The sequence below is a fragment of the Gorilla gorilla genome, chromosome 14 (genome assembly GCF_029281585.2).
Source record: "Gorilla gorilla gorilla isolate KB3781 chromosome 14, NHGRI_mGorGor1-v2.1_pri, whole genome shotgun sequence".
Taxonomy (NCBI): Eukaryota; Metazoa; Chordata; class Mammalia; order Primates; family Hominidae; genus Gorilla; species Gorilla gorilla.
This window is the reverse complement of record NC_073238.2, coordinates 53,648,059-53,675,004: the sequence shown is the minus strand read 5'-3', so window position 1 is coordinate 53,675,004 and position 26,946 is coordinate 53,648,059. Positions and strand designations below refer to the sequence as shown.

The 26,946-nt window shown below is 40.5% G+C and overlaps 1 protein-coding gene across 2 annotated transcripts in view; it reads left to right on the top strand.

Moving 5' to 3' along the window:
* Window positions 1-26,946, top strand: part of LHFPL6 (LHFPL tetraspan subfamily member 6) — a 258,726-nt gene that overhangs the window by 206,921 nt on the left and 24,859 nt on the right. For both annotated transcript variants that reach the window (XM_004054413.5, XM_055360020.2), the window contains exon 3: window positions 16,387-16,485. In XM_004054413.5, coding sequence (XP_004054461.4) covers window positions 16,387-16,485 — 99 coding nt within the window. The remainder of the gene's footprint in view (window positions 1-16,386; window positions 16,486-26,946) is intronic.

The following is a 26,946-nucleotide window of genomic DNA, read 5'->3' as shown; positions in this document are numbered from 1 at the left end:
TCTGTGTGACAGCGTGGTGCTGCAGAAAATGCTTTGGACTGAGCAACAAAAGATTTCATTCCGTTTCTGATTCTTTTACTAACTGTGACTTTGAGCATGCCACCTAATCTCTTTGAGCTGCAGCCTAGATTCATTCTTCTAAAACTGAGCTATCCATGTACTTAAAGGGAAATGGCTCCAGATATGTGAAGCCACGAGATAAACCCAAAATATCTTCTAAGAGCATCAATTTTACTCCATCATTTTGAGGAAAGCATTTTTATATGAGAAACAAGGCTACCCATGGAGTAGAATGGAGAACTTCACAATAATTTTTCAAAAGGTACAAGGAAAACCTGTTTCAGAGAAGTACTGACTTAAGGTATGAGTTCACTACTCTTTGATTTTAGGAATATTTTCATGGCAAAGTTTGAGAAGCACTAGATTAGATCATCTTGAGGCTGCCTTTCAACTATTACATTTGAGGATTCAACCACAAACCTCTGTTATGGGCTGAGGTTTGAACTTGCCCCCCACAAGTTCAAATGTTGAAGCCCTACTCCCCAGTACCTCAGAATGTGACTGTGCGGAAATAGGCCTTGAAGAAGTGATTAAGTTAAAACGAGGCCATTAGGTGGATCCTAATCTAATCTGATTGGTGTCTTTATCGCAAGAGGAAATTTGGGGCTCGGTGCAGTGGTTCACACCTGTAATCCCAACAATTTAGGAGGCTCCGGCAGGAGGATTGCTTGAGGCCAGGAGTTTGAGACCAGCCTGGGCAACTTAGCAAGACCCCATCTCTACAACACATAAAACACTAGCTGGGTGTGGTGGCGTATGCCTGTAGTCCCAGCTATATGGGAGGCGAGGCCAGAGGATTGCTTTAGCCCAAGTAGTTCAAGGCTGCAGTGAGCTAGGATCAGGCCACTGTACTCCAGCCTGGACGACACAGGGAGACTCCATCTCTATGAAAGAAAAAAGGAAAGGAAATTTGGACTTACAAAGAGACATTAGGGATGTCTGCTTAGAGAGGAAAGACCGTGTGAGGATACCGTGAGAAATGGCTATTTGCAAGCCAAGAAGAGAGGCCTCACAAGAAACCAAACTGCCCACACCTTGATCTAGGCCTTCTAAGTCTCTAGAACGAGAATAAATAAATATATGAATGAATAAATGAATGAATGAATGTTTGAGCCACCCAGTCTGTGGTGTTTTGTGATTGCAGTCTTAGCAAACATTACAGGTTCCTTTTGGCTACTACGTAAAGGCCAACTTCCTTGGCCCAGAGTTAATGACCTTCTGTGAGGGTCATTGACCCCATCCTCACCATTTAGCCACCACTGTCCTCTACTCCCTGAATTCTAACTTGCTCTGTTTTCATTTTGTGCCTCCCCATCTCCCAGCCTGTTCTCTTCACCTGAGATGACCACGTCTACTTCTCAGAATGTACTCATCCCCTAACAGCCTCCTTCCCCTCAGGTCCAGCCTAAAATGAACTGACTTATCTGGTATCTGTTGGTTTTGCTGCTAACATGACACAAGTATAGCCTTGTCTTTGGGTTGTTTCTGCATTATTCTTCCTCTCAGATGCCAGAGTAAAAAGACCACTTCTTCCGTGTTTTGAATGTTTCCACAGTAAGAAGTCCCATGCTTGACACGGAGTCAAAGCCCACCAGCTCAGTGCATGAAACAGACATTAATCAGTATTGTTTTCTCTGCCAAATATATTTTAAAATATACAGTCATTCCTTATTGTCCTTGAGGGATTGGTTCCAGGACCTTTCTTAGATACCAAAATCTGCAGATGTTCAAGTCCCTCATGTAAAATGGCACCGTATTTGCATATAACCTATGCACATTTCCTGTATACATTAAATCACCTCCAGATTACTTGTAATACCTAATATAATATAAATGCAGTGTAAGTAGTTGTTATATTATATTGTTTAGGGAATAATAACAAGGAAAAGAAGTTTGCGTGTTCAGTGTGAACGTAAATTTTTTCAAAATATTTTTGATCCACAGCTGGTTGAATCCATGGATTCAGAACTCATGGATACAGAGGGCCGATTGTATCTTATAAATATATTTTACACATATATCTTTATTATATATTATATATAACTACATAAAAAATACCTTAAAATATATCTCATGCTTTGATTCCTGGGTATACAACTGGTATTCAGGTTTTTGTTTGTGGAAAATTCATATTGAGATAATTAAAACATCAGGCTGAAAATGAGTATTCCTGATTCTACCTTCTGCTAGTTCTGTAATGTAAAATGCAGCATTTACTCTTTTGTTTTGTTTTGTTTTGTTTTGAGACGCAGTTTAGCTCTTGTTGCCCAGGCTGGAGTGCAGTGGGGCAATCTTGGCTCACTGCAACCTCTGCCTCCCAGGTTCAAGCGATTCTCCTGCCTTAGCCTCCCAAGTAGCTAGGATTACAGGTGTCTGCCACCATACCCTGCTAATTTTGTATTTTTAGCAGAGACAGGGTTTCACCATGTTGGCCAGGCTGGTCTCGAACTCCTGACCTCAGGTGATCCACCTGCCTTGGCCTTCCAAAGTGCTGGGATTGCAGGCATGAGCCACCGCGCCCGGCCACTTTTACCAATTTTGGAGTCTTTTTTTATTTTTATTTTACTGTGCTGGTTATGATAATCTATTTGAAAAGGTATGAGTCATTGTGACCGCTTGTGGTAGTATTTTAAATACTTCTTCCTTTGTAAAATACTTTATAAACATATTTCAAGGTACGTTTTTATATCTTTTAATATTAAAAAACACTAAAGACAGATGTGATTTAAATTGAGTCAAAGTGGAAAAAAAGTATTGAACTTACTGGAAACAGAATTCTCAAGTACTTTCAAAACTTGTTTGGGACTGATCAGTACATCACAGATGGAAAAGTAAAAAGTTGCAGTTATCCTTGACATTTCAAGAGAGAAAGAAAACAGAAAGGAAAATCATGATAGCTGTCTTGAAAGAAATTGCTTCCATACTGCTGTCTGTCAGCTATTCCAGATGGCTTTACTGTTTTTTCAGTGGAAGTGATGGTATTTTAAAAAGACCTGAGGAAAATGGATGAGGTTCTTCTTTCCTGATGTCCCAGAAAAAGGATGAAGGGGAAAATATTTTTAAAGAATTGTTTCTTTTAAGTGAGTTGGCCACCTGTACCACCGTTTTGATGGTGCATATCAGCAATCTTATGATACGTTCAAATTTTCTAAATTTTTAGTGATGAAAAAGTTGCTATATGAGCATAAATAGTGAAAACAATATATATCCTAAGCTGAAAAGTTAGAAGTTAGTAGAAATCTGTTATAAATGGCTTATATATTCTATTAAAAATGAATGATTATATATAAGGTTTGATACACACATATGTATGTATATGTCTGTATGTTTTATACACACACACACACACACACATAAATCCTTATAATCCTTACAACAGCTCTATGATATGGATTTTATTCCTTCTTTACTGATGAGGAAACATACTCAAGAGAAAGGCAAGAAAGTTGCCCATGATCACAACGCCAAAGGGGAACATAGCCACACTTTCAAGGCCACCCTTTTCATTACCATACAACATGGCAGTAGTGCTTGTGAAATTCACAGGGTGTTTGGTTTGCTGTGGCGTCAAAATCAGTAGTAAAGACCTGGATTCAAGTCTGTCCTCTAGTGTGTCAAGACAAAAATCTACGCAGTTTCATGCTTTAATTTTCTTGTTTGCAAGCTAGGGATAAGTAGTATCTGCCATCAGAGTATCTAGGACTTAAAGAAATATGCTATCTCAAGGCATGATATGCTTATTTTCGTTAGTACTTAGGCTTTTCAATTGATACTTTCTGCATTACTGTTTTTGGATTGGATTCTTATTTATTTATTTAGTTAGTTTTGAGACAGAGTCTCGCTCTGTCTCCCAGGCTGGAGCGCAGTGGCGCGATCTCGGCTCACTGCAACCTCCACCTTCCTGGTTCAAGCAATTCCCCTGCCTCAGCCCTCCCAGAAGCTGGGATTACAGGTGCACGCCACCAAGCCTGGCTAATTTTTTTGTATTTTTAGTATAGATGGGGTTTCACCATGTTGGCCAGACTGGTCTCGAACTCCTGACCTCAAGCAATCCGCCCGTCTCGCCCTCCCAAAGTGCTGGGATTACAGGTGTGAGCCTCTGCACCCGGCCTTGGATTGGATTTTTAAAAAGTTTTTATTTGTATGGATTTAGGAGTACACGTACAGTTGTGTTCCATGGATATATGGTGTAGTGGGGAAGTCTGGTAGCCATCCCCTAAATAGTGCACGTTGTACCTGACAGGTAGTATTTCGTCTCTCACCTGCCTCCCACTCTTTATTACATTGTAAAAGCTTGTTTCCTTTGTTTTTTCTTTTTTAGTTTTAGAGACAGAGTCTCATTCTCTCTCCCAGGCTGGAGTGCAATGGTGCAGTCATAGCTCACTGCAGGCTTGAACCCCTGTGCTTAAGCAATCCTCCTGCCTCAACCGCCTTAGTAGTTGGGACTACAGGCATGTACCACCACGTGTGGCTAATTTTTTTTTCTTTTTTAAGAGAAGGAGTCTTGCTGTGTTGCCCAGGCTGGTACTTTTCTTATTTATCTGTATAAGAGGCTTCAGTTAGCTCACTGTGGCACGGCAAACTACACAGAGTCTATATAAATTTGTAGAAAGTCCTTCTTTCACTATCCAGTTCAACAAATGTAGATTTTACTACTTTTTAAAAATATGTCTGACATCCTACTTTACTGTTGGTGTGGGGCTCCTGATTTACTTAAGACCCTTAGAAATATGTAAGAAGAGGAATTATTTCTTATCCAAACTTTTTAAAAAAAAGTTAAGTAGAAATGAATGAAGGTAGTTGGGAGTCTGTTGGTGCTTGTGCTCTTGATGTGTTGGTTAAGGGCACTTGTGGGGAGAGAGGTTTAACTCTTCCTCCTAAATATTGTTATGTTAGAACTGAAACAATTTCTGCAATAGAACTTATACAGGACAGAAGCTGAAGTAGAAGCCCCAGGGAACTCATCACTGCTTTGGAAGATTTCTCTACCTGAGCTCTGCACTGTCTTGGGTAATTTTATGATATTAGTATATCAAAACTAAGGAGGGAGATATTTTCCCTCAAATAGTTTGCTTTCTCTACATGTGCTTCTCCTGAGTGATCTCCTATAGAACATCTTCTGTCATCATATGCAAACATAACATGCCACTGTCTGCCACACACCGGGCAATTGGTGTGCGTTGCTCTGATGGTCACACCATCCCCAAGAGGTGCAGGTGGCTTTGTTCACACTGGCCCTGAGAGAAAGGCTCAGTTTCAAAACAAGTGACCTGCCTAGGCCACCACTCACCAGTGCAGAGCCTGGCTCCACACCAATCACTCTGGCTCCAAAGCTTATGGCCCTTCCTCTATAGCAGGCTCCCAATTCAGGACCCCATTTAAGTTAAAACTTGGCCATGCCCCTTCTTTATACGTTTTGGCCTCAGGTAATGATTAAAAAATAATGAATTACTATTTCTCACAGCCATATGAGAAGGTACATTCGCTGGGACCCTTCTCAACCCACAAGCTCACTCTTCCTTTCTTCCAAGGGAATTTGGTTTCTCACACCCCACTAGTTCCCCACCCAGTCAGCCCCTCCCCTGAGGTCATGGGATCCAGTGCAGAAGCTGTGTATTAATTAGCATGACAAACAATGTAGTTCCTCATATGATCTGCACAGAATCGGGCAACTTGGTTCCATCGTTGTCTCCATTCAGACAGGATGCAACCCCCAAATCTGCTCCAGTTTTTGCAGGAGATAGTGTATTGCAGGAGTCTCTTCTCCAGCTAACTCTGTCTATGCACGGCTTGGCTTTCAATCCCATCACAAATGTCCCTCATATCAGCTCACCCAGAATCCCTGAGAGGATCGCATAATGAGTGCAATCAGTAGAAAAGATGTGATTTCCGACGGCCAGTGTAAATCGCTCTACAAGCCTGCTGGGAAAGAAACTGTGAGTCAGGGCTCTAACAGGAATCAAAGATCTGTACAGATGTCAGGGGAAGGCTTGGAGGTGGCCGGGGATGGCATTCTACTTCATGATGCCAAGGTGTGTTGCCTGTGAGACTTCAAACACACAGTGTCATCTGCCCTGCAATTCCAGTGGAAGTTTTGCAAATCTCTCCCACAACACTGTGTATCCTAATGTAATGATGGTCTACTTTGTTTTCATAAAGTCACTGTTACAGAAATAAAAATAAATGTTCAAGGTGTTACCTCCCCCTCCTCATAAATTTCCCCCATTTTACAGATGAGGAAAACTGAGTCCTAAAGAAGTGAAATGGTAGAATTAAGATGCCCTTAACTACTGGGGTTAGAAAGGTGTTGCTTTCAATCAGATGTAATTTCCCAGAAAACTGTCACATAGAAATTGCAAAATCTTCCCCAAATTTTCATTGTTTGAAACAACTTTATTTTTTTTCTCCCAATGATTGCCTAGGACCCCAGGAAGATAAAAAGTGACAAGTCACTCATGACTGAAGTTAGCTTGTGAATTTTTGCTCTGAGCTAAGGAACAAGTATTTTGGTGCATAACACATTGTACATGTCTTTTGTGTTTTCTGTCACATTAATTAAAAAAGAAGAATGAGAATCAAGGCACCATTTTGAAAAACATTTTAAGGAAACCCGAAGTATACTCTCTTCTGCAGGATGTTTTCAGCCAAGAAATAGCCTTATTGTGATTTGTTAAAATATTTTTGATAGGTTGTCAAATTATCATATTTCTGTTTTATATTTTAGTGTTTGAATAAGATATGCTTTCCTTGGCTAAGCTTCTGATAATAACCCATTTCTCGTCTTTATACCTCCGTGTGCTCTCTTTGGACAGAAGCTTTTTGTGTGCCAGCGCTCACAACTGGGGTTCTCACTCACCGGCCCCCAGGAAAGGGATTTGCAGGGTTTCCAAGAGCCCATCCCTTGTCGTTAGTCACAGGCAGCAGTGGGAGACTTCCCTGTGGCTAAAGCAGTGTCAGTCTTAGACAAATGGTGACTGGAAATCTGGCTTGATCTTCTACCCCATTCCTCCTTCCCATTTACACACAGGGTTCAGTGTGTGTGTGGCTATGGAAAGTAAGCCCAGAGATGGGACAGTGAACACTTGGGGATTTGGGAGGCATTGGAGAAGAGGGGTTAGGAGCACTGGCTCAGGGCTCAACCTGGATGTTTGTCCCTGGATCTACCACTTGAGTAGATTTATGAGCATAGGCCTGCTTGTGCAAGCTTCGGTTTCCTTCACCTATTAAACAGGAGCAATGATATATTCTTTTTTTTTTTTTTTTTTTTTTTTTTGTGAGACAGTCTCTCACTCTGTCACCCAGGCTGGAGTGCAGTGGTGTGATCTCAGCTCACTGCAACCTCCGCCTCCCGGTTCAAGCGATTCTCCTGCCTCAGCCTCCTTAGTAGCTGAGATTACAGGTGTGCACCACCATGCCCAGCTAATTTTTGTATTTTTAGTAGAGATGGAGTTTCACCATATTGTCCAGGCTGGTTTTGAACTCCTGACCTGGTGATCCACGCACTTCAGCCTCCCAAAGTGCTGGGATTACAGGCGTGAGCCACCGTGACTGGCTGATATATTCTATAACTATGAGTTGATATCTGGACTTCAAAAACATGTGTGTACAAAAATACATTTTTCTGAGGATTTTAAAGTACTAAATAATATTACTATATTTAATATTTAACAAATATTGTGAATGAGTGAGCTGGATGCAAGTAAACATAGAGTGTCTGGCCTTCCAGGACATGTAATACTTACAAATAACTGCAATGTATGGTCAGCCTCAAGTAAAGGGTAGAGAGTGCATCAAAATAGCAGCTCACAGGAGAGGCAAAACCTATAGCTCGCTGCTGGGATGACCAGGGAAGGCAATGTGTTGAGGCTTCATAGACCTTAAGTGGTAGTATTTTCTGAGCATTAAGGTAAGCAGTGAGTGTCTCAGTCAAAGAGAAGGGATTTGACTTTCAGAGATGAAAAAGCTCAAAATATATTCAAAGAACCAGTAATAGGTGCAGTAAGTCAGGGATCCCCAGTCAGAAATGCCTTTGAGTCTGGCCAGGGCACCCAGGCAGTTAACAGGATGACCAGGACCTGGCTCCAGCCAGCCACTTGCAGGCTCTGTGTTGACATATGTTTCAATTATTCAAGAGATACAGGAAATCTGGACTTAGATATACCAAGTCCCACTTAGTAAAACATGATGATGGTCAAATCCAACATGTCTCTGGTTGAACTCAGATTATGGGTGGTGAGTGTGTGACCGTGGAGTGGACTTATGTCCAAGCATTGAGATCATGATAGGTGGAAAAAGAGCTCTGGCCTGGGATCCAGGAGGCCCAGGATTAATCTGAGCTCTGTGTCCTTGGACAGGCTTCTTACATCCTCTGTGCCTCAGTTTCCAGAAAGCACTTTGATAGGAGGTGTGGTTTACTAGAACGCAACCAAGCCTTCTTTTTTTTTGTAGACTAAAGAATGTACTCCTTGAGTTTCCAGGGTCTGAAGAATTACACTGCTGACCCCTGCTCTTGTTCCTTCCCCACCACTGTATTTGTTTTATTGTTACATTTCTTGTTCTTACATTTTGTAAAGGGGCCATTATCTAGGGATGAAAATGGACAAAACTCGTGTACATCAATTAGCATATGGAGAATTTGAGATGGAAACATGCCAACCTCTTCCAAAGAGAAGTTCAGATAACAGACTGCAAGATTGAGCAGCTTTCATGAGAACAGTAAAGAAAACAATTTCCCTCGGTGCTTACCACAGAAAGGAAGATAAAGGAACTGGAGGATGGATAAAAGTATCCAAAAAACATAAAAGATGAATTGATGGGAAACACTGGTGTGACCACTCAAGGGGCCAAGGGTGGAAAAAGTCATTCCATTAAAAAAATAAAATAAACAGTGGAAAAAGAATGGAGCCATAGTCCTGGAAAAAAGTGAGATCACATTAAAAAAACTTTCAAGATTGGCCTGGAAAAATAAGGCTTTATGAGTTTAACATGAGGACTCTATTCTTACCACCTGTGGAGAGTAATTGGCATTGGCTGACTGGAGGTTTGTTTTGCCTTCTTGGCAGGAGCTGAATTGTTATGTTAATAGTCCGCTGGCTAAGTGTTAAGTACTGTGTTTGAATAGAAAGAGTTTTGCAGAAGGGAAAATTCCCAGCCCCAGGTTCTTATTCTGACCACTGAGCTCTTTACAGACTTCAGACTTCACACACTCAAATTCAAAGAAACAATTAGTATCATGGCTGATATTTCTAGCATTTTGTGAAATCGAAGAGTTTCTACTAGGAACGCTCCTGTAGGTGGTTTACGGCCAGTGTATCCAAGCTCACGTTTGGGCGCAAGGGCCCATTTGGAGCTAAAGAACAGACTTTCATCACAGCAGCATTGCCCACCTTTTTGTGATTGTCTATGCCAGCTCTTTTCCATTCCCACTGGCTTCTCCTTAGAGGTCATTCCACTGACTTGGTCTTAAAATATTTTAATTGTCCTTGAACAGGGTGAACCCAAAAACCTCAGGGCACTCAGGAGGAAATGGTGTAGTAGTCAATGCATTATTAAAATGAACTTTTTCAAATTTAAGAATTATCAAGTCATCTGTTGGATTATTGCTTTTTCTTTTTTAGGAGGCAGCATCTCTCTACAATCCTAAAACCTCTTTAAAAACAATCTTCCCCATGGCCTTTTGCCTATAGATTGCTGATTGCAGCAAAGTGCTGGTAGAAACTAAAGATTGAGCTAATTTGCTGTAATTTGTGATTGACTTATAACCCCTTAAAAGTTGCAAATCTTTGGGGTTGCAGAAATAGATTGCTTCTTAATTGCAAATGAGCTTGTAGCTGCAAATGATCTCACACCTCTTCCTGCAACCCACCTTGGTTCCCACCTTCCTCAGGTTGCTGACTTGCTTCACAACATCTTTCCTCACTTCCACTCGTATGCACAAATTTCCAAAAGGTGTGAAACTGACACCTTTTTTATGTTGTCTTTTATGGCAGTGACAAAGGAATTTGGTTGAAATTAAGCCCATGTGGTAACCACAGGGTTTAGAAATCTAATAAAACCCATGTAAATAATATTAAAGCTTGTGAGCTAGAGATTCTAATTGAGCCATATACTCCCCAGAGGCAAATTAGGCAACTAGAGCTATTAAAATTTGTCAGGTCACTAAGACATCATTTGGGCAATTACTTCAAATTCCAGAAAATTTTCTGAGCTCTATTTCTGCATACAGTGTAATTCCCAAGCGGTATCTAATTCAGGGATTTCTAAACTGTGCTTCCATCAAACATTGATTTCCACAACATGGGCTAAGATTTAACACTGCTGGAAATGAACAATGGCAAATTTCTTCCATTAAAAAGATGTTCTCACTTTTACATTTAATTGCCTCTACTTTACAAAATACTACTTCAGTATAGACAACAAAATGCTAGTTGACTTCAGTCCTCCCCCAAAAGACAATTAGTTAACATTTGAAGTATCCTCTTCAGAAATCTACATTTCAGGGGAGGTTACTTAGCCTGTTACATTTCCTAACGAGAGACCATACCACAGGCATGCTTAAAGGCAAAGCTTTAGAATATTGCTATCTGTACTTGCCCCAGAAGTTTAATAATTAGCATAAATTGTGTTTCGAGATAATTTTTACTTAAGGAAATGGATAATGTTCAAGAAATACGGTGGGGTATTAAGATCAGTATTGGCTCTTCTGCCCTTTTGTGAGTGGGCATGTACCAGTCAGAGTTTGACCAGTCAGAGTTTGACCAGTAAGAGAAACCACTCCAGATATTTCCAGCAGGAAGGGATGTAGCCCAGGGATTTAACATTTTTTGTAGACCTACTAAGAGGTCTGAGAAAGTGAAGGTCAGAGAAGCTGTTTTGAAGAATTCAGGAAATCAGGAAGTGCTGGGATCAAAAGAAGCTACAGCTGATAATCCACCTTAGTGGGTGATGAGGAGGGGGACACCTGGAAATCACTCCCAAAATGTCACTGTCTACTGTCTGCAGAAAGGCTTGCCCCTGGCTGCAGGTGTGAATGTGGAATACCAGTTTATCCCTTTTATCTTTTATATTCCACATGAGAGCTTCTTATTGACAGAGTATGACCCAGAACTCCCACTAGTTTATGAAATATAGTTTCCTGGTCTCTAGCCCTACCTAAAAGGAAGAACTTTAAAGAGCAATGATGATTTTGATTCTTAACAAGCACCATCAGGCTTAAGACCTAAGAACCTGACAAATCCAGCATTCTTTTAAAGTGTGTCTTATATCTAGCACAGCCATCCTCCAGTAGAACTACAGTTATGGAAATGGTCTAATTTACACTGTCCAGTATGGTAGCCACTAGTGCCAGGTGGCTATTGAGCACTTGAAATGTAGTTGGTGCAACTGAGGGATTGAATTTTTGAGTTGTATTTAATCTTAATTAACTTAACATTTAAACTTAAAGGGCTACCTGTGGCTATTGGCTACTGCATGGGGCAGTCCAGGTTAAGATCTCTCTCTTTGGACCTGTGCTCCCTCTCCACTTCCATTTAATGGAAAATATTGTGGCCTGATCTGACCTAAAGTTTCCCTGAACTGCCTCATATTTGTCCATTGAGTGTTGAAAATTTCATGTGAGGTCCTTGTTACAATGACTATATGATGGAGTTGTGTTGGGCAGGGGGGCAGGTCACTGGATTTCACTGAGCTTACAGAATGGTCTTCTGACTCTTTTTCGTGTCAGCTTACTAATAAACATTTGTTGCATATTTGGCCAAATTTGGTCTGAAACTCCCTTTTACCATAACATACGGTGGTAGCAGGTAGCAAGTTAGTGGGGAGGCCACTGAAATGTTTACCTACATATCCTAATCACTGTGATAGCCAATTAGCCTGATCATACGGTTTGTAACGTACATTTTTTTCCCAGAAATGTTTCTCAAATTTTTGGAGTCTGCAGTTTCTTTCCTGCTAGCAAATACTAGCAGATGACAAAACAAGAGCTACATAAATATTAATATAAAAATTCAGATAAGCTAGTTGCCCTCCACTGAACAACTTTTTAAACATGTGAGCATATGTTCATGGTATGTTTTTAAAATTCATACATGTACCACAAATTTCCTGTGTATAAAATTGTTCCTAATTTATATGGTTGAATCTACGTTTCAAAGTAATGTGGCTGGGCGCAGTGGCTCACACCTGTAATCCCAGCAGTTTGGGAGGCTGAGGCAGGCAGATCACAAGGTCAGGAGTTCAAGACCAACCTGACCAACATGGGGAAACCCCGTCTCTACTAAAAATACAAAAATCAGCTGGGCGTGGGGGCACGCGCCTGTAATCCCAGCTACCCAGGAAGGCTGAGGCAGGAGAATCGCTTGAACCCAGGAGTAAGCCAAGATCACACCACTGCACTCCAGCCTGGGAAACAGCAAGACTCCATCTCAAAAAAACAAAACAAAACAACCAAACAAACAAAAAACAAAGTAATGTAACCCACTCTAGGTTTGGCTGCTTGCCGGTAGAAAGCCAGACAGAACACAAGAGACAAAGTTTGGTGGGAGGAAAAGCAGGTTTAATCGGAGAACCAGCAACCTGAGAAGATGGCAATCTAGTGTTCTAAATACCATCTTACATTTTAAAATTTACCATAGGACTTTTAAAGGGAAACTTGGTATAGGAGACATTCCGGAGTAGTGCAGGGTACACAGTCTGTATATCTTGTTCTTGTTAAATTGAACTAAATGTGGCCTGAGAAAACCTCCATACTTCCATACATAAGTCCTTGAGGGTGAACCATAACCTAACTTAGTAGGTAGACAAGTAAGTAGACTTAGTAGAAAACCTAATTTAGGAGTATGCTTCTGTAACAATAGCTGCAATCTCAGCCAATCCCAGCATCCATACTTCAACAACGCATATGCTGCTGACTGTTCAAACTGTGTTCAGATAAGTCAAACACCAAGCTGTAACCAATCCATCTGTTTCTGTACCTCACTTCTGGTTTCTGTATGTCACTTTCCTTTTTTTTTTTTTTTTTTTTTGTCTATAAATTTGCTCTGACCATAAGGTATCCCGGGAGTCTCTCTGAATCTGCCATGATTCTGAAGGCTGCCTGATTTGTGAATTTTTTTTAACCCTTACTCAATTAAACTCTGTTAAATTTAATTTGTCTAAAGTTTTATTTTAACATTCTGGTGGCCATCTTGGGTAATTGCCTGTCCAGAAGTCTGGTTGGCATTATCTTGACTTCAGTGATGGTGGACTAATGGTGGAACTCTTCCTAAGTGGGAGGATTCTGCCATGGGGCTCCGGCCTGGTTTGTTTCAAGAGCAAGAGCACAATTAGATAAGCATGCGCTGTTGGAGGGGAGTATCTAGAGAGTGAAGGAATGAAAGGGTGAGAGCGGAGAGAAGGAAGAAAAAGAAAGTGGGTGATTGTTAAAACCAAGGTCCCTGGTTACAGTATCACAAAAACAACCCAGAATTCCACAAAAGACTCTGACTGCCAAGTGTTCTGCCCCTTGGAGAGCCCCTGGCCTAAGTGTTCCATATGTAAGCTCCTTTCTATCTAGTGTCCCAAAGTGACTAGCATAAGACTGGGCCAAACTAGGTGTTTTCATGACTTCATGGCACATAGTTTTTACTCGTAATGAAAAGAGCATTAGCAAATAAAACTGTTTTTCATTTACTTGTCAGGTAAAGAGGAAATTACTGATGGCTTAAATCAGAAATCCCCAACCTTTTTTTACACCACAGACCAGTTTCATGGAAGACAATTTTTCCACGGACTGAGTGGAGGAGGGTGGTTTCAGGATGATTCAAGCACATTACATTTAGTGTGGACTTTATTTCTATTATTATTACACTGTGATTATATAATGAAATAATTATACAACTCACCATAATGTAGAATCAGTGAGAGCCCTGGGCCTATTTTCCTGCAACTAGACAGTCCCATCTCAGGGTGATGGGAGACAGTGACAGATCATCAGGCATTAGATTCTCATAAGGAGCATGCAACCTAGATCCCTTGCATGCATAGTTCACAATAGGGTTCATGCTCCTACAAGAATCTAATGCTAGGCCGGGCGCAGTGGTTCACACCTGTCATCCCAGGACTTTAGGAGGCCGAGGCAGGCAGATCACCTGTGGTCAGGAGTTCTAGATCAGCCTGGTCAACATGGTGAAACCCCATCTCTACTAAAAATACAAAAATTAGCTGGGTGCAGTGGCAGCCACCTGTAATCCCAGCTACTCAGGAGGCAGAGACGGGGAGGCAGAGGTTGCAGTGAGCTTAGATTGCACCACTGCACTCCAGCCTGGATGACAGTGCGAGACTCTGTCTCAAAAAAAAAAAAAAAAAACTGATGCCACCACTGATCTGACAGGAGGCAGAGCTCATGTGGTAATGTGAGCAATGGGGAGTGGCTGTAAATACAGATGAAACTTTACTTGCTTGCCTGCTGCTCACCTCCTGCTCTGTGGCCCATTTCCTAACAGACCATGGACCCATACTGGTTCATGGCTCGGGGGTTGGGGCCCCCTGGCTTAAATGTTACTATTTTTCATTTTTCTTACACTTAAATACTTCTTGTCCAGATGCCTTTCTGCATTTGTCATCCTTTAAAAAAAATTGTTCACAAGATCTTCTCAGAAAGTGGTGCTACCTATTAATTTAAGAACTGAGTATTGCAGACATGATACCTCATTGTTTATTAAACATTCATGGAATTCATTTTGCACAAAGCTTGGCATCCTCATTAATAATTTCCTTAATGGTGCCCAAAACTAGTTTGGAGTTGTCTTTAGAATGCTGTACATTCTATCCCAAGGGAAAAAGCCTAAGGAAATTGGCCACTAGGACATTTGCCTCGTCAGCAAAAGCTTGTATAACTGCTTTCTAAATTATTCTTCAGCTTCAACATAATTCATATTTATGCAGTTGCATGTAGGACATCCTGAGACTAGTGATTCATAGTTTCAATCATTCTTTCTAGCACTCCCACAAGTAGATGGCCCTCTGCCTTGCATATAGAAGGCCCTTCATGTCAACCAAGGGGCAGACTGGGGAAAGCATTACCAGGGTAGGAAATGTATCAGGATGGGTGTGGGGGTGAGGGAGGCCTTTCCTTAGAGCTCCTCAGGGTAGTTGAGGACAGGGATGGAAAGTAGCTAGCTCTCCTTTAGTTACCTGTGAGGAAACAGATTATTTGTATGGATTACTACTGCTCAATTTATCCACCAGGGGTGACTGACCAGGGTAGGGAAGAAAAAGACAAAAGAAGGCCCGGAAGGGACTTGGTGCAGAAATATTGAAGATATCCTTTCCTAGATACATTCCGAGCCCTGCCATCCTCTTCCACGGTACCATATTAATGGATTTTCCTATTTAGGGGGCTCTGTCATTTAGCACCTGATAAGCCGCTTCCCCAACATTAGACTATGTATCTGTTGGTCCTATGGGTTCAGCACATTTGTGGTACTCACAGATGTTAATAACACCTGTGATTGACACAACAAGATCTTACTTTCAGATTAGCCCACAAATTCAAATAGTGAGTGTTTAAATCTCATTTAGCTTCTTGTAAAACCACGTTAGGCTTTGATGCAAACTAAAGACGCACCAATTGAAAGCTGTCAGCTCAGAGAGTGCTGCCAGGATAACTTAATCTATATTAAGATAAAACCATCACTTTCTTCAGTTTAGTCATCAAAACTTTTGGTTTTAGCAGCAAGGGGTGCTTAGATTATGATAAATGTCTGTCTTCCTGAGACTTTCTGAGATGCGTGGATGCTCAGTGATTCTCCACATCGCCTAATAATGGGCAGTACAGTTCAGAGGTTTGATGAATGTGCTGAGGCCATTCATGAAACTCTTTATGTTCTTTCTGCCCCTGGTAAAATTTGACAACACTGAATCATTCTATTTTATTCTTAAATAGGAAACAAAAATCTAGTGAATAAGAAATCATAACCTATTAGGAACTTTTGCTTGCTCTTGAAATACTTGTTTGCATGGATTAATGGTGGAATTGGTTGGCTTTTTGCAAGAATGATTTAAAAAGCTTCTGAATTGTATTTCCTAAACAGGATTTGCAAGGCTTTTAATGCTTTAAAAGGCAAAGTTGGACCCAAACTGAGCTGTCAAGTTTTTTTTTTCTTTTAAGCTGACTTGAAATTGTTGTTGGAGTCAAACTGACCTTAGATTGCTTAAAAGAGTTGTGGTTGGTGCTGTCTAAAAAGCAGACGCTGTGGTCTTGTTATATTGCTAAATATTGATCCCACCACCTTTATCTAGTGATGCAGAGAAGCACTGGTAAAGCCCTCTTGTCTTATCTCTTTGCAGGCTTGTTGATTGGTGCTGGCTGTGCCCTCTACCCCTTGGGCTGGGACAGTGAGGAAGTCCGGCAGACTTGTGGCTACACTTCTGGCCAGTTTGACCTGGGTAAGCTCTCTTCATGGATGGCACTCCTTTTAGAAAAAGAACCTTATCTGATGTTTCATAGAAGCAGAAAGTGGAAAGGGAACAGATAAGAAAAACCTCCCTGGGTATTACAGCCAGTAGTCACGTGTAACAATATAAATGTATCCATTTATTTAGTGAAGAGTTATTGATAATCTACTGTTTGCTCAGTACTATGATGAGTATTGTAGATACAAAGATAAGAAATGGCCCCTGCCCCGAAGAGTTTATACTCATTGATTACTTCATTTTTCAAAATCACATATTTTTTACCCATTGCATGGGCTAAAAATAATTCTGTAGAATTTGCAGTCTAAGAAGAGGCGACAACAAAATAGTCAAGGAAATGATAATACAAGTTAAGCAATTCAAAGCAATTTCATATCGTTGGTCTAATAAGGCCACTTTGTGAAAGAGGTGAGAATGGAGTTCAGTCTTGAACAAAGTGCTACATACGGATTATCAGGATTAGATGGAAGCACTTTGCAGGTGAGGAATACAGTATAGCAAAGGCACAAGGAAAGAATGGGAAAAGCTCATCAGGAGACCACAGGGATTCCAGCGACAGGAAGAGTCAGGTGCTACTCTGATAAATGTGATGATTGGGTGAGAGTCTGCACATTGATAAAAGGCTCTTAACTCACAAATTTGTTTTTCTGCGGACTAATAAGAAAATTTCAGGTAGTTTTCATTTGTAACCATAGTGTAGTCTACTTACTTATGTTGCAATCTATAAAATATTTTGCAGAATACTCCATGGTTTGTGTCATTTTAATTTGTAATAATTGGATAATATTTCACTTGCTTGATAAACCTACATTTACTTAACCACTTTCTTATTTCTTGCTAGCTGGGCATTTAGTCTATTCCAGTATCTGTTGTTTTAAGACATGTTATGATGAGTAGTTTGATGAATATAAGTGCTTTTCCCACTGAATATTTTCTTAGAATCTTTTTCTAGAATTGGTATTACTAGATCAAAGAATATGAACCCATAAAACACTTATCATTGTATGGGAAAAGAAATGTATTTTCTCTTCCCCATTGCTAGATTCAAACCTAAGGCTCCTATAATAAAAGGCAGATCAACAAGAGAAAAGCATACAAATTCATTTAAAATAAAATTTTCATGACATAGGACCCTTCATAAAGAAATGAAGACTTGGAGAGGCAGGTAAACCTGTATACTTTTTATGCTAGGTTTAATGAAGAAGTGGGATTGTTCTGGAGAAGTATGATTGGACAAAGAGGGTATGATCTAGTGGTAATAAACTGCAGAACTTAGCAAGACCTGTTTGTTCAGACTCCTCTCTGTGTCCTTGTATTGCCGGAGGTAAGAATATTCCTTTCTTCTGGGTATGGTGAGAGCGTCTTTCCAGTGATGGCTTTATGATCTGCTTCAGAGGAAGGTCGGATAATCCTTTCTAGGTTTGATGATCTGCTTTAGGAGAGAAGGGCAGCAGGAGAAGGTGAGAGAGACTTTCCTGCTTCTGCTGCTTTCTCAAATGTCAAGGTGCTACATTTTAGGGTAGCATGTCCTGAAGCCCATCATTGCCAAGTGATAGCAAATATATTTTCCCCTACTATATGGATGGACAGACTGAGATTCTGATAATTAGTACATAGTCAATTACTAACTTAGACATCTACTTTTTACATGAAATACTTTAAGAAGAAAAATTGTGAGGGAATTGGTCTAATGGCAGTATTACTATATTCCAAAGATTAATTTTAAATTTTTATGTTAGAACATCTATGAAAAAAATTCTGTTAGATTCTGAGAAAAGGGGACAGAAAAAAAGTATTAAAGGTCTGTGAATTTGAAAATGAAAAAATGAAGCAATTTTTATTTGACTTCGTGGGTGATAACCACCCTACTTCCGTCGAATATAATACTGGCTCTTCTGGTAGAGAAGACTGTTCTAAATACCACGTAATTTGCATGGATAAAACAAATAAGAGATTTCCTTTTACCTATTCTTCCCTCTTTGATGACAAGGCTTTCCTACATCTGGTTTAGTTTGGGTTTGCCATAAATGTAGAGAAGGGGAAAAAATGCTGAAATGCTGGCATGCAAAGCTGACTGCCAGCTTTTTTTTGGAAAGCAAACTGTGTCTAGGGGAGATATTTGAATACAGTGCTTGGCATTTTTCTTTCCCTGGTGTTTGAGGCATTCTTGGCTGTTCAACACAGGCCTCAACTTGATCATGATCCTGTGTATGCTGACCTGTTGTTATTGTGTATTGCTATATTAATTAGCAGATTATAATGAAGTTCAGGTCCTGTTATTGCAATTTTCATTACTGCACCTCAGTATTTTGTATGTCCCCGGCATTGTGGAATAAAACTTTGAATGTCAAACTAAACGTTGAAAAATACTTGCCTCTTTACTAGTGGTAATTGTTTTTTAATGTTATTATACACTCTAAAACCATTCTGGCAATTTAAAAAACTATAAAGCTGTTTTCATTTCTGATCATGCGTTTCTAAATTTCCTTAGATTGGTTAATGAGAAAAAAAAAACTGGCATCATCCACAGATAAAATGAGTTCTAGGTCCACTGCATAAGTTTTTTGGGCTTTATCAAGGTCTGTTTCTCTAGGTTACTGTTATCTTTGTGGACTCTGTTATCTATTCTTTGAAAGGAAGACCTAAAGAGAAAGTGTGGCATAGAGATATCTCTAGGCCCATCCCACTTCACTTTCCTTTTTTTTTTTTTTTTTTGAGACAAAGTCTCACTCTCTCGCCTAGGCTGGAGTGCAGTGGAGAGATTTCAGCTCACTGCAACCTCCACCTCCCAGGTTAAGCGATTCTCATGCCTCAGCCTCCTAAGTAGCTGAGATTACAGGCACCTGCCACCAGGCCCAGCTAATTTTTGTATTTTTAGTAGAGATGGGGTTTCGCCATGTTGGCCAGGCTAGTCTCGAACCCCTGACCTCAAGTGATCCACCCACCTCAGCCTCCCAAAGTGCTGGGATTATGGGCATGAGCCACCCTGCCTGGCCCATCCCTCTTCACTCTCTATGCTTTCTACCTTTTAGAAATCATTACTGTTCCCCTGAACACTAATGAAAGTTGAGCTTCAGTGACCTAGTGAAGTCACAAATTATGAAGTTAAATAGAGAGGGTACCTGGAACTGTAGCTGGTGGGCTGCAGCATGAGGTCATGAGTGAGCATTCTTGGTTAAGATGGCTCCAGCAAACATGCTGCTTGCCTCTGCCACACCTTGCCTCTCAGATTCTGAGAATCCAAGTTTGTTTCTGCCTCTTCTCAAGGGAGACAGCACGTAGACACATCTTCCTCCCAAGGGTTGTGAAATGTTAATGTTATTAAAGCTCATGCCCTTCTTATTGGAGAATACGTGTCTCTTTGTTGACGTGCTGTTTTTGATATGTTGTTACTCTCTGATCTGGAGCATCCTGAAAGAAATAATTGCTTTTGCTCCTACATAGAAGATTATTTAAGTAGTGCATTTATCTCAATTAGTCAGCCAACAAATATTTATGGAGTGCTTATAATGAGCCAGCCCATGGGCTAGGTGCTGGGGATGTGGCATCAGCAATGAATAAAAAATGACACTATTCACTGCCCTCAGGGAACTTCAATTAGCAAGGGAGGCAGATGTTCAAAAAGATAACATAAACGTGAAGTATGTTAGAAAGGAAAAGTGTTGGGTGCTAGAATGGAAATTGTGGTTGACTTGCTGACATTATTCCACACTAGTTGGTGCGTCTAAGCCAGAGGTTGGCAAACACTTCTATAAAGGGTCAGATAATATCTTCAGCTTTGTGAGTTATGTGGTCTCTATTGCAGCTACTTAACTCTGCAGAAAAGATAGATGGCCCCAATAGAACTTTATTTTTTTTTAATAATTTCAACTTTTATTTTAGATTCAGTGGGTACATGTGCAAGTTTATTACATGAGTGTATTGCTTGATGCGGAGATTTGGGGTATGATTGATCTAATCACCCAGCTAATGAGCATAATGCCCAGGAGTTAGTTTTCAACCCTTGCCCCACTCCATCCCTCCCCTCATAGTAGTCTCTAGTGTCTATTGTTGGCCACATATCTGTCCGTGAGTACATAGTGTTTAGCTCCTACTTATTAATATAAATGAGAACATGCAATATTTGGTTTTCTGTTTTTGTATTTACTCCTTAGGATAATGGCTTCCAGTTGTATCCATGTTGCTGCAAAGGACATTATTTCATTCCTTTTTATGGCTGTGTAGTATTCCATGGTGTGGAATACTACATTTTCTTTATCCAATCCACCATTGATAGGTTAATTCCATGTCCTTGCTATTGTGAAGAGTACTTTGATGAACATATGGGGTACATGAATCTTTTTGGTAGAATGATTTATTTTCTTTTGTATATATATCCAGTAATGGGATTGCTGGGTTGAATGGTAGTTCTTTATTAAGTTCTTTGAGAAATCTCCAAACTGCTTTCCACAGTGGCTGAACTAATTTACATTCCCACCAACAGTGTATAAGCATTCATTTTTCTCCATAGCCTCGCCAGCATCTGTTGTTTTCTGACTTTTTAATAATAGCCATTCTGACTGGTGTGAAAGGGTATCTCTCATTGTGGTTTTCCATTTCTTTGATAATTAGTGATGTTGAACATTTTCTCATGTTTGTTAGCTGCTTGCCAATTAAACTTTATTTACAAAAGCAAGCAGTGGAGCCACAGTTTGACAATCCCTGATCTCAAGCAAAGAATACCTCTGGTGTGCCAGAAATGGTTACATTTCAGCTGTGCTCATTTATTGATCCCTGCAGCTCTCAAGGCAGCTGGTCAGGACCCAGGATAGTTGAAGACTGCACTGAGCAGCCCCATCCAATTACCCTAGTACGCTGTATAAATACTACAATTTTCTTGTTGAGTGGCAGTGGGAAGGAAGGTGGCAAGCACTGTACCTCAGCCTTTGTCAGCCCACTGCTAACACTGACATAGAATGGGAACGCGTAGGCTCATTTGGACCAGTGAGTCTAGAGGCATCTTGGGGAAGAAGGGATCCTATGCCTAAGGGAGAGGCCACACATTCCTGGCTCACCCCCTCTGACAGCCCCCTCTGACCATGGGGACCTGCAGGAGTAAGCAGCCTGCAGAGGAGTGGGCAGAGAAACCAGTCTGTGGAGCAGTCATCCCTGAAGCTGGCCTTCCCTAGGAACGTCCAGCCTGTGTTTTATGGAAACAAAAAACACAGTAATTTGTTTCCATATTGGGTGATGTTTGAGGCCTGTTTACTCTCCCAAATGAAAGTAGCCTGACTTGTATTTAGTTGCTATCTCATATTTCAAGGGGACCTAACCTCACCTGTGAGCTTCCTCAGGAAGTATTATACAGGCGGAGCTCTCAGCCCTTGTAGGATTTAGGTAGGTAAAGGGTTTGAGTCTGCATGTGGTCTGGGTTGACATGGAGAGAGAGGTTGCAGAGAGGGCAGGAGGAAAAGTCAGGAAGGAGGCTACTTTATGTACTGCTTCCCTGTTTGGACAGGTTTTAATTCCAAGTATCAGCCATGGTACAAAATAATACTTGAAGAGCCTCCCAAGGTCAGAACATTTAAACTGAGTTCAAAAATGTAAGTAATAGTTAGGCAAGAAGGATTTCTTAAAAACCTCACATTTGTAGTTGTAGTATAATGTGTAGGAATCTGAAAGAACCTACTTTAAAAAATACCTCTTTTCCTTAGAAAGGAGAATTGGAGAGAATTTTTTTATATGCCTTAAAAACAATCTTATAATCCTATTGATTCTCAAGCATTTTTATATTTTATTAAGTGCAGGACTCTGAAGCAATCTTGCAAAAGTATTCACTTTCACAAATCAAAGTCTGTTACTCTGCTTACTTTTGGATCACACTAATTTATGAAGAAGCAAGGAGTAGGTGTGAATCCACACATTTTTTAAAACAGAGAAACAAGAATTCAGACAGGCTGCATAATTCTTTCATTTGCGGTTTAAACAAGTATCCAATGTGATTTAGGTGCAAGTGGTCAGTGAGCATACTTTGAAAAAAATCGTCCTTAGTTGTATAGAAAAGTATTTTTGTTTCGTACTTGCCTTGCTTAACAAACATTCATTATGTTTTGTATAGACTAGGATGCTTTAGGTTTAGGTTATAAAAGTCTGGCTCAAACACGCCAAAACAAAGAAGACGTGTGAGATCTCTTATTATAGCAAGGCAGGAGCTAAGGTCAGCTACAGACTTGACTGACTCAGGAGCTCAGAGATGTTTTCCAGGGCCCATGTTCAGGAAGAACTGTCTGTAGACTGGCTGTAACCATCCGCCATCTGTAGGCTGGCTTCATTTTGACGTTAGTTCTCCCCATGGTTGTAAGAGTGTTTGGCACTTGTGGCTTTAAACATCCTTGTTCATGCCAAAAGGAGAGGACAAGCTTCTCCCCAGAAATGGAATCAGAGTCTCTCTCCTCACTCTAATTGGGCCAGCTTTGTCATGTGTCCACTCAAAGGGATAATGGCTGCCAGCGAATGCCACGTGCTTCTTATGGTTCAGCTTAGACGCACTTAGAGTTTTATAAGATTTGATTTTACTGAGAAGTAGTGGGATTTGTAAGAGGAAGATGAGATAAAAAGGAGAAAAGCCATTTTAGTCTTTTCTTTCTTTGTCAGACTTCACTGTCTGTGGTCCTATCATCAGTGTAGCCTGTGGTTGTGGACAGAGGGACAGTCGTGGCAGGTGTTAATAATGCTGATTTTTATTTATTGCTTTTTGAGAGAATAAAACAGTATAAATGATAAGAATACATAGTGTCACAGCATCTGGCACATAATAAAAGCCCAGTAATGTTTGCAGTTGGACAGGACCATTTAAATGCATATTTGCTGATCAATCTTTATTCTTCCTTTTACATTCCGCAACAGTAAGTTTGGGTTTACACATTAAGCATAAGGGCTTTATAATCAGGTTATCCAATTGATTTAATTCATGCCTCAGAGATATTCTCATCCACCAAAGACTTTTCTAATTATATCCCTGTGATCAAAAGTAGTGTTTCAATTAATTTGTCTCGCTATTTTGCCAAGTAAATTTGAGTAATTATTGCTTTCATTTTGCTATTTAATTTGATTAAGAAGCCATCATGGTTCCTTTTCTTGAAATTATGCTGGTGGCTTCTTAAGAGCAGTGCCGTAAACTGGAAACTCAGAGCCTCCCAGTGTTGATAAAGATGAGAGTCTGTTTCTTCCAATTTTCAATCAAAAGAAGAAATCTCTTCTACTCTAGTCTGAACACTGACTGTCCCACATCTCTTTAGACACATATCCTTTAGCTCTTTGACTCCTGACTCATGCCGTCTTGCCTCTCAAATCTAATCATACTTGAGAAAAATCTGTTTGCAATTTCTGGCTCGGTCAGCTGGGTAAAAATGCAAACGAAAGTATAATTTTTTAAAAAAATTTTGAGCTGTTGGTGTTAGTGGATGCTTCTCAAGCAAGAGAACCTGCTATTGGTCTCTGTGACATTTAATATGACTCGCTTCATTTTGGCCAGAAGTTAGAAGGCTCCTATGACTCCTGTGGACTTTTTGGGTTGCTTCATGCTCAGGCAGGCCAGGCAGCTCTGTGCAGTTTCTGCAGGCATCTGCGTTGTGTGCCAGAGCAGGGTTCTCCTGACTCAAGCAGCAAGTGTTTGCAGAGAGCGGCAGTTAAAGTGTCTTGTCACTCAGCTCAGGAAGAGACTCCTAACACTTGGTGCACTGGTCATTGCTTAGAGTAAATGGATTATTCCATTTTGAGATTGCTATTTGGGAGGTTGGTTAATAGTAAGGTATTTAACATGCATTGAAATGTAGGCAAATTTAAGGCCGTTAATGCAGCAATGATGTCCTACCTCCCAAATGACTATTAACTGAATATTTTCTAAACTTTGACACTTAAATCCAAGTCACTGGAAGTCATTTAGAAGGTCCAGCATGAGCCTGGATTTCCTCACCCAGAGCTCTAGCACAGAATCACAGGAAAACCAAGCAGCTGCTGTGAATTCAACAAAGACCCAAATTGCATAGGAACCCATGGGGGCACTCAGGAACTTGGCTCCAAATGATGCAGGGAAACTTCCGCGTCCAAGTGAGCCCACCCTGGCCAGTGATGACATGACTGAGCAAAGTGTTCAGGCACCCGCAAGGCAACAATAATAAGCTTTTCTGGTCACTCAGCCTTTCTTAGGGGCCTCTTTCCATCAGATGAAGAGTTTTCTGCCTTTACTCTGGAAGTAGGGAGAATGCCACATTTTTTCAGGGATGTTCATTCAACCTGCCCATTCCAGTGGGTTCCACGTTTTCAAAATCAGAGCAGGAACATTTCTACTTTATAACTTAGTAAAGACCTCTTGTCCTGCTTTGGGAAAAAGGACCCCACTCTGTACAATCATAGATTCAATTTGATCTGCTTCCCTAAACACAGCTTTGCAGATCCCAGATGAACCTGTGGGATAGGATTTTTCAACTTCGGTGCCTAGCTTGGTGTTTGGTGTTCAATAGATTCACTTACTTCCTCAGCAAATATTTATTAAGCACATTCTAGGCAACAAAAGTTGTGCCACAAACAAAATTGTGAATAAGATAGACATAATTCTTACTGGCATGCCATATATCTGCCATCTATTGAATGGTTAAAAAATTAGGAGGGAGAATGAGAGGAAAGGAAAGGGGGAAGGAAGGGAGGGAGGGAGGGAGGAAGGAAGGAAGGAAGGAAGGAAGGAAGGAAGGAAGGAAGGAAGGAAGGAAACCTACTATGAATTTTTGATCACAGAAACAGCAGCTGCCATCATGTTTCTGTATATATTTGTCCACTGACATCTACCAAGAATCATGGCATCACTCTTTAAGGGACTAATGGCCTAACCACCTCCCAGAAAAATATTTAAAAACCAAGTCAGGGTAATCATTTAAAGAACCAGATACCCTGATAGGTGGAAAAAAAAATCGCTCTACATTCTTTTTTTCTCAAGTCTATTTTGGCTTGGTTATTTCAGTGTGGATCATTCCTACTCTTTTATTTATGCCTTTGTAAAGCTTCATTCAGTGGCTTGCAGAGATTTATAGCAGGGAAATTCAAGCAATTGCGGGAAAAAGGAAATCTCTTAGAAAACCTGTGGGAAATAAGATTTCTTGAGATATGGTTACAAAAGTATTGGGGAGAATATGCTAGTCTCTCTTTTAAAGATTCTTCTTTTTGTTTTTTCAATGTTGTCCTTTTATTAGTTTTTTTAAAAAAAAAGATGTACCTGAGTTTGCCTTTTCAGATGTAAAGTACTTAAGGACATTTAGGAAATTGAGCTGTTTCATTCTAATTATTTTTTGTATTATATGTTCTCAACCATTATATTCTTTCCCATCATTTCAGCCAGAATATATAAAATATAAAACAGAAAGAAGCCCCTTTTTGTCATTAGTGGCTCTGTTGTCAAATAGTCATTCCTGAGAGCTGTGGACATTTATAGAATGCTGTTGCCCTTGTACTAAGAAATCAAGACTGAAATAATTTTTTTGTTCTTTCTGGTTTTGTTGTTGCGTTGCAATTGTTTTATGTCACAGTTATTGATTATTCATTGCAGTCATTAATGATACCTGTCTCTTTTTATTCTCTCACTTCTAATTTGTGCCCTTTCTAAAGATCATAAATCATTTTAAAATCATACTATGAAGGAACAGTCTTCAGTCCTTTTTTCTGAGGATTTTGTGTCTTTTTTGATGTTGTTATTGTTGTTGTTGAGACGGAGTCTCACTCTGTTGCCAGGCTGGAGTGCGGTGGCGTGATCTTGGCTCGCTGCAACCTCCACCTTTCAGGTTCAAGAGATTCTCCTGCCTCAGCCTCCTGAGTTGCTGGGACTACAGGCATGCACCACCAGACCCAGCTAATTTTTGTATTTTTAGTAGAGACAGGGTTTCACCATGGTGGCCAGGATGGTCTTGATCTCTTGACCTCGTTATCTGCCCGCCTCAGCCTCCCAAAGTGCTGAGGTTATAGGCGTGAGCCACCATGCCCAGCCTGTATTTTTTTTTTTCCTCTGTCGCCCACTGCAACTTTTGCCTCCTGGGCTCAAGTGATTCTCCTGCCTCGCCCTCCCAAATAGTTGGGATTACAGGTATGCACAACAATGCCCGGCTAATTTTTGTAATTCTTAGTAGAGACAGGGTTTCACCATGATGGCCAGGCAGGTCTCGAACTCCTGGCCTCAAGTGAGTGACCCACCCGCCTCGGCCTCCCAAAGTGCTGGGGTTACAAGCATGAGCCACCATGCCTGGCTGGATTTTACATCTTTGAAGCATTGATGTTTATATGTTCTGGCTAGTAGTTTTTAACCTCCTGATTTGGGGTCATGTTTTGGATAGGTGGAGATGTTATTAATACTTAATTGATATCTGGCTAAGTAAGCTACTTTGGGTTAGCAACTGGATGTTTTGATGACAC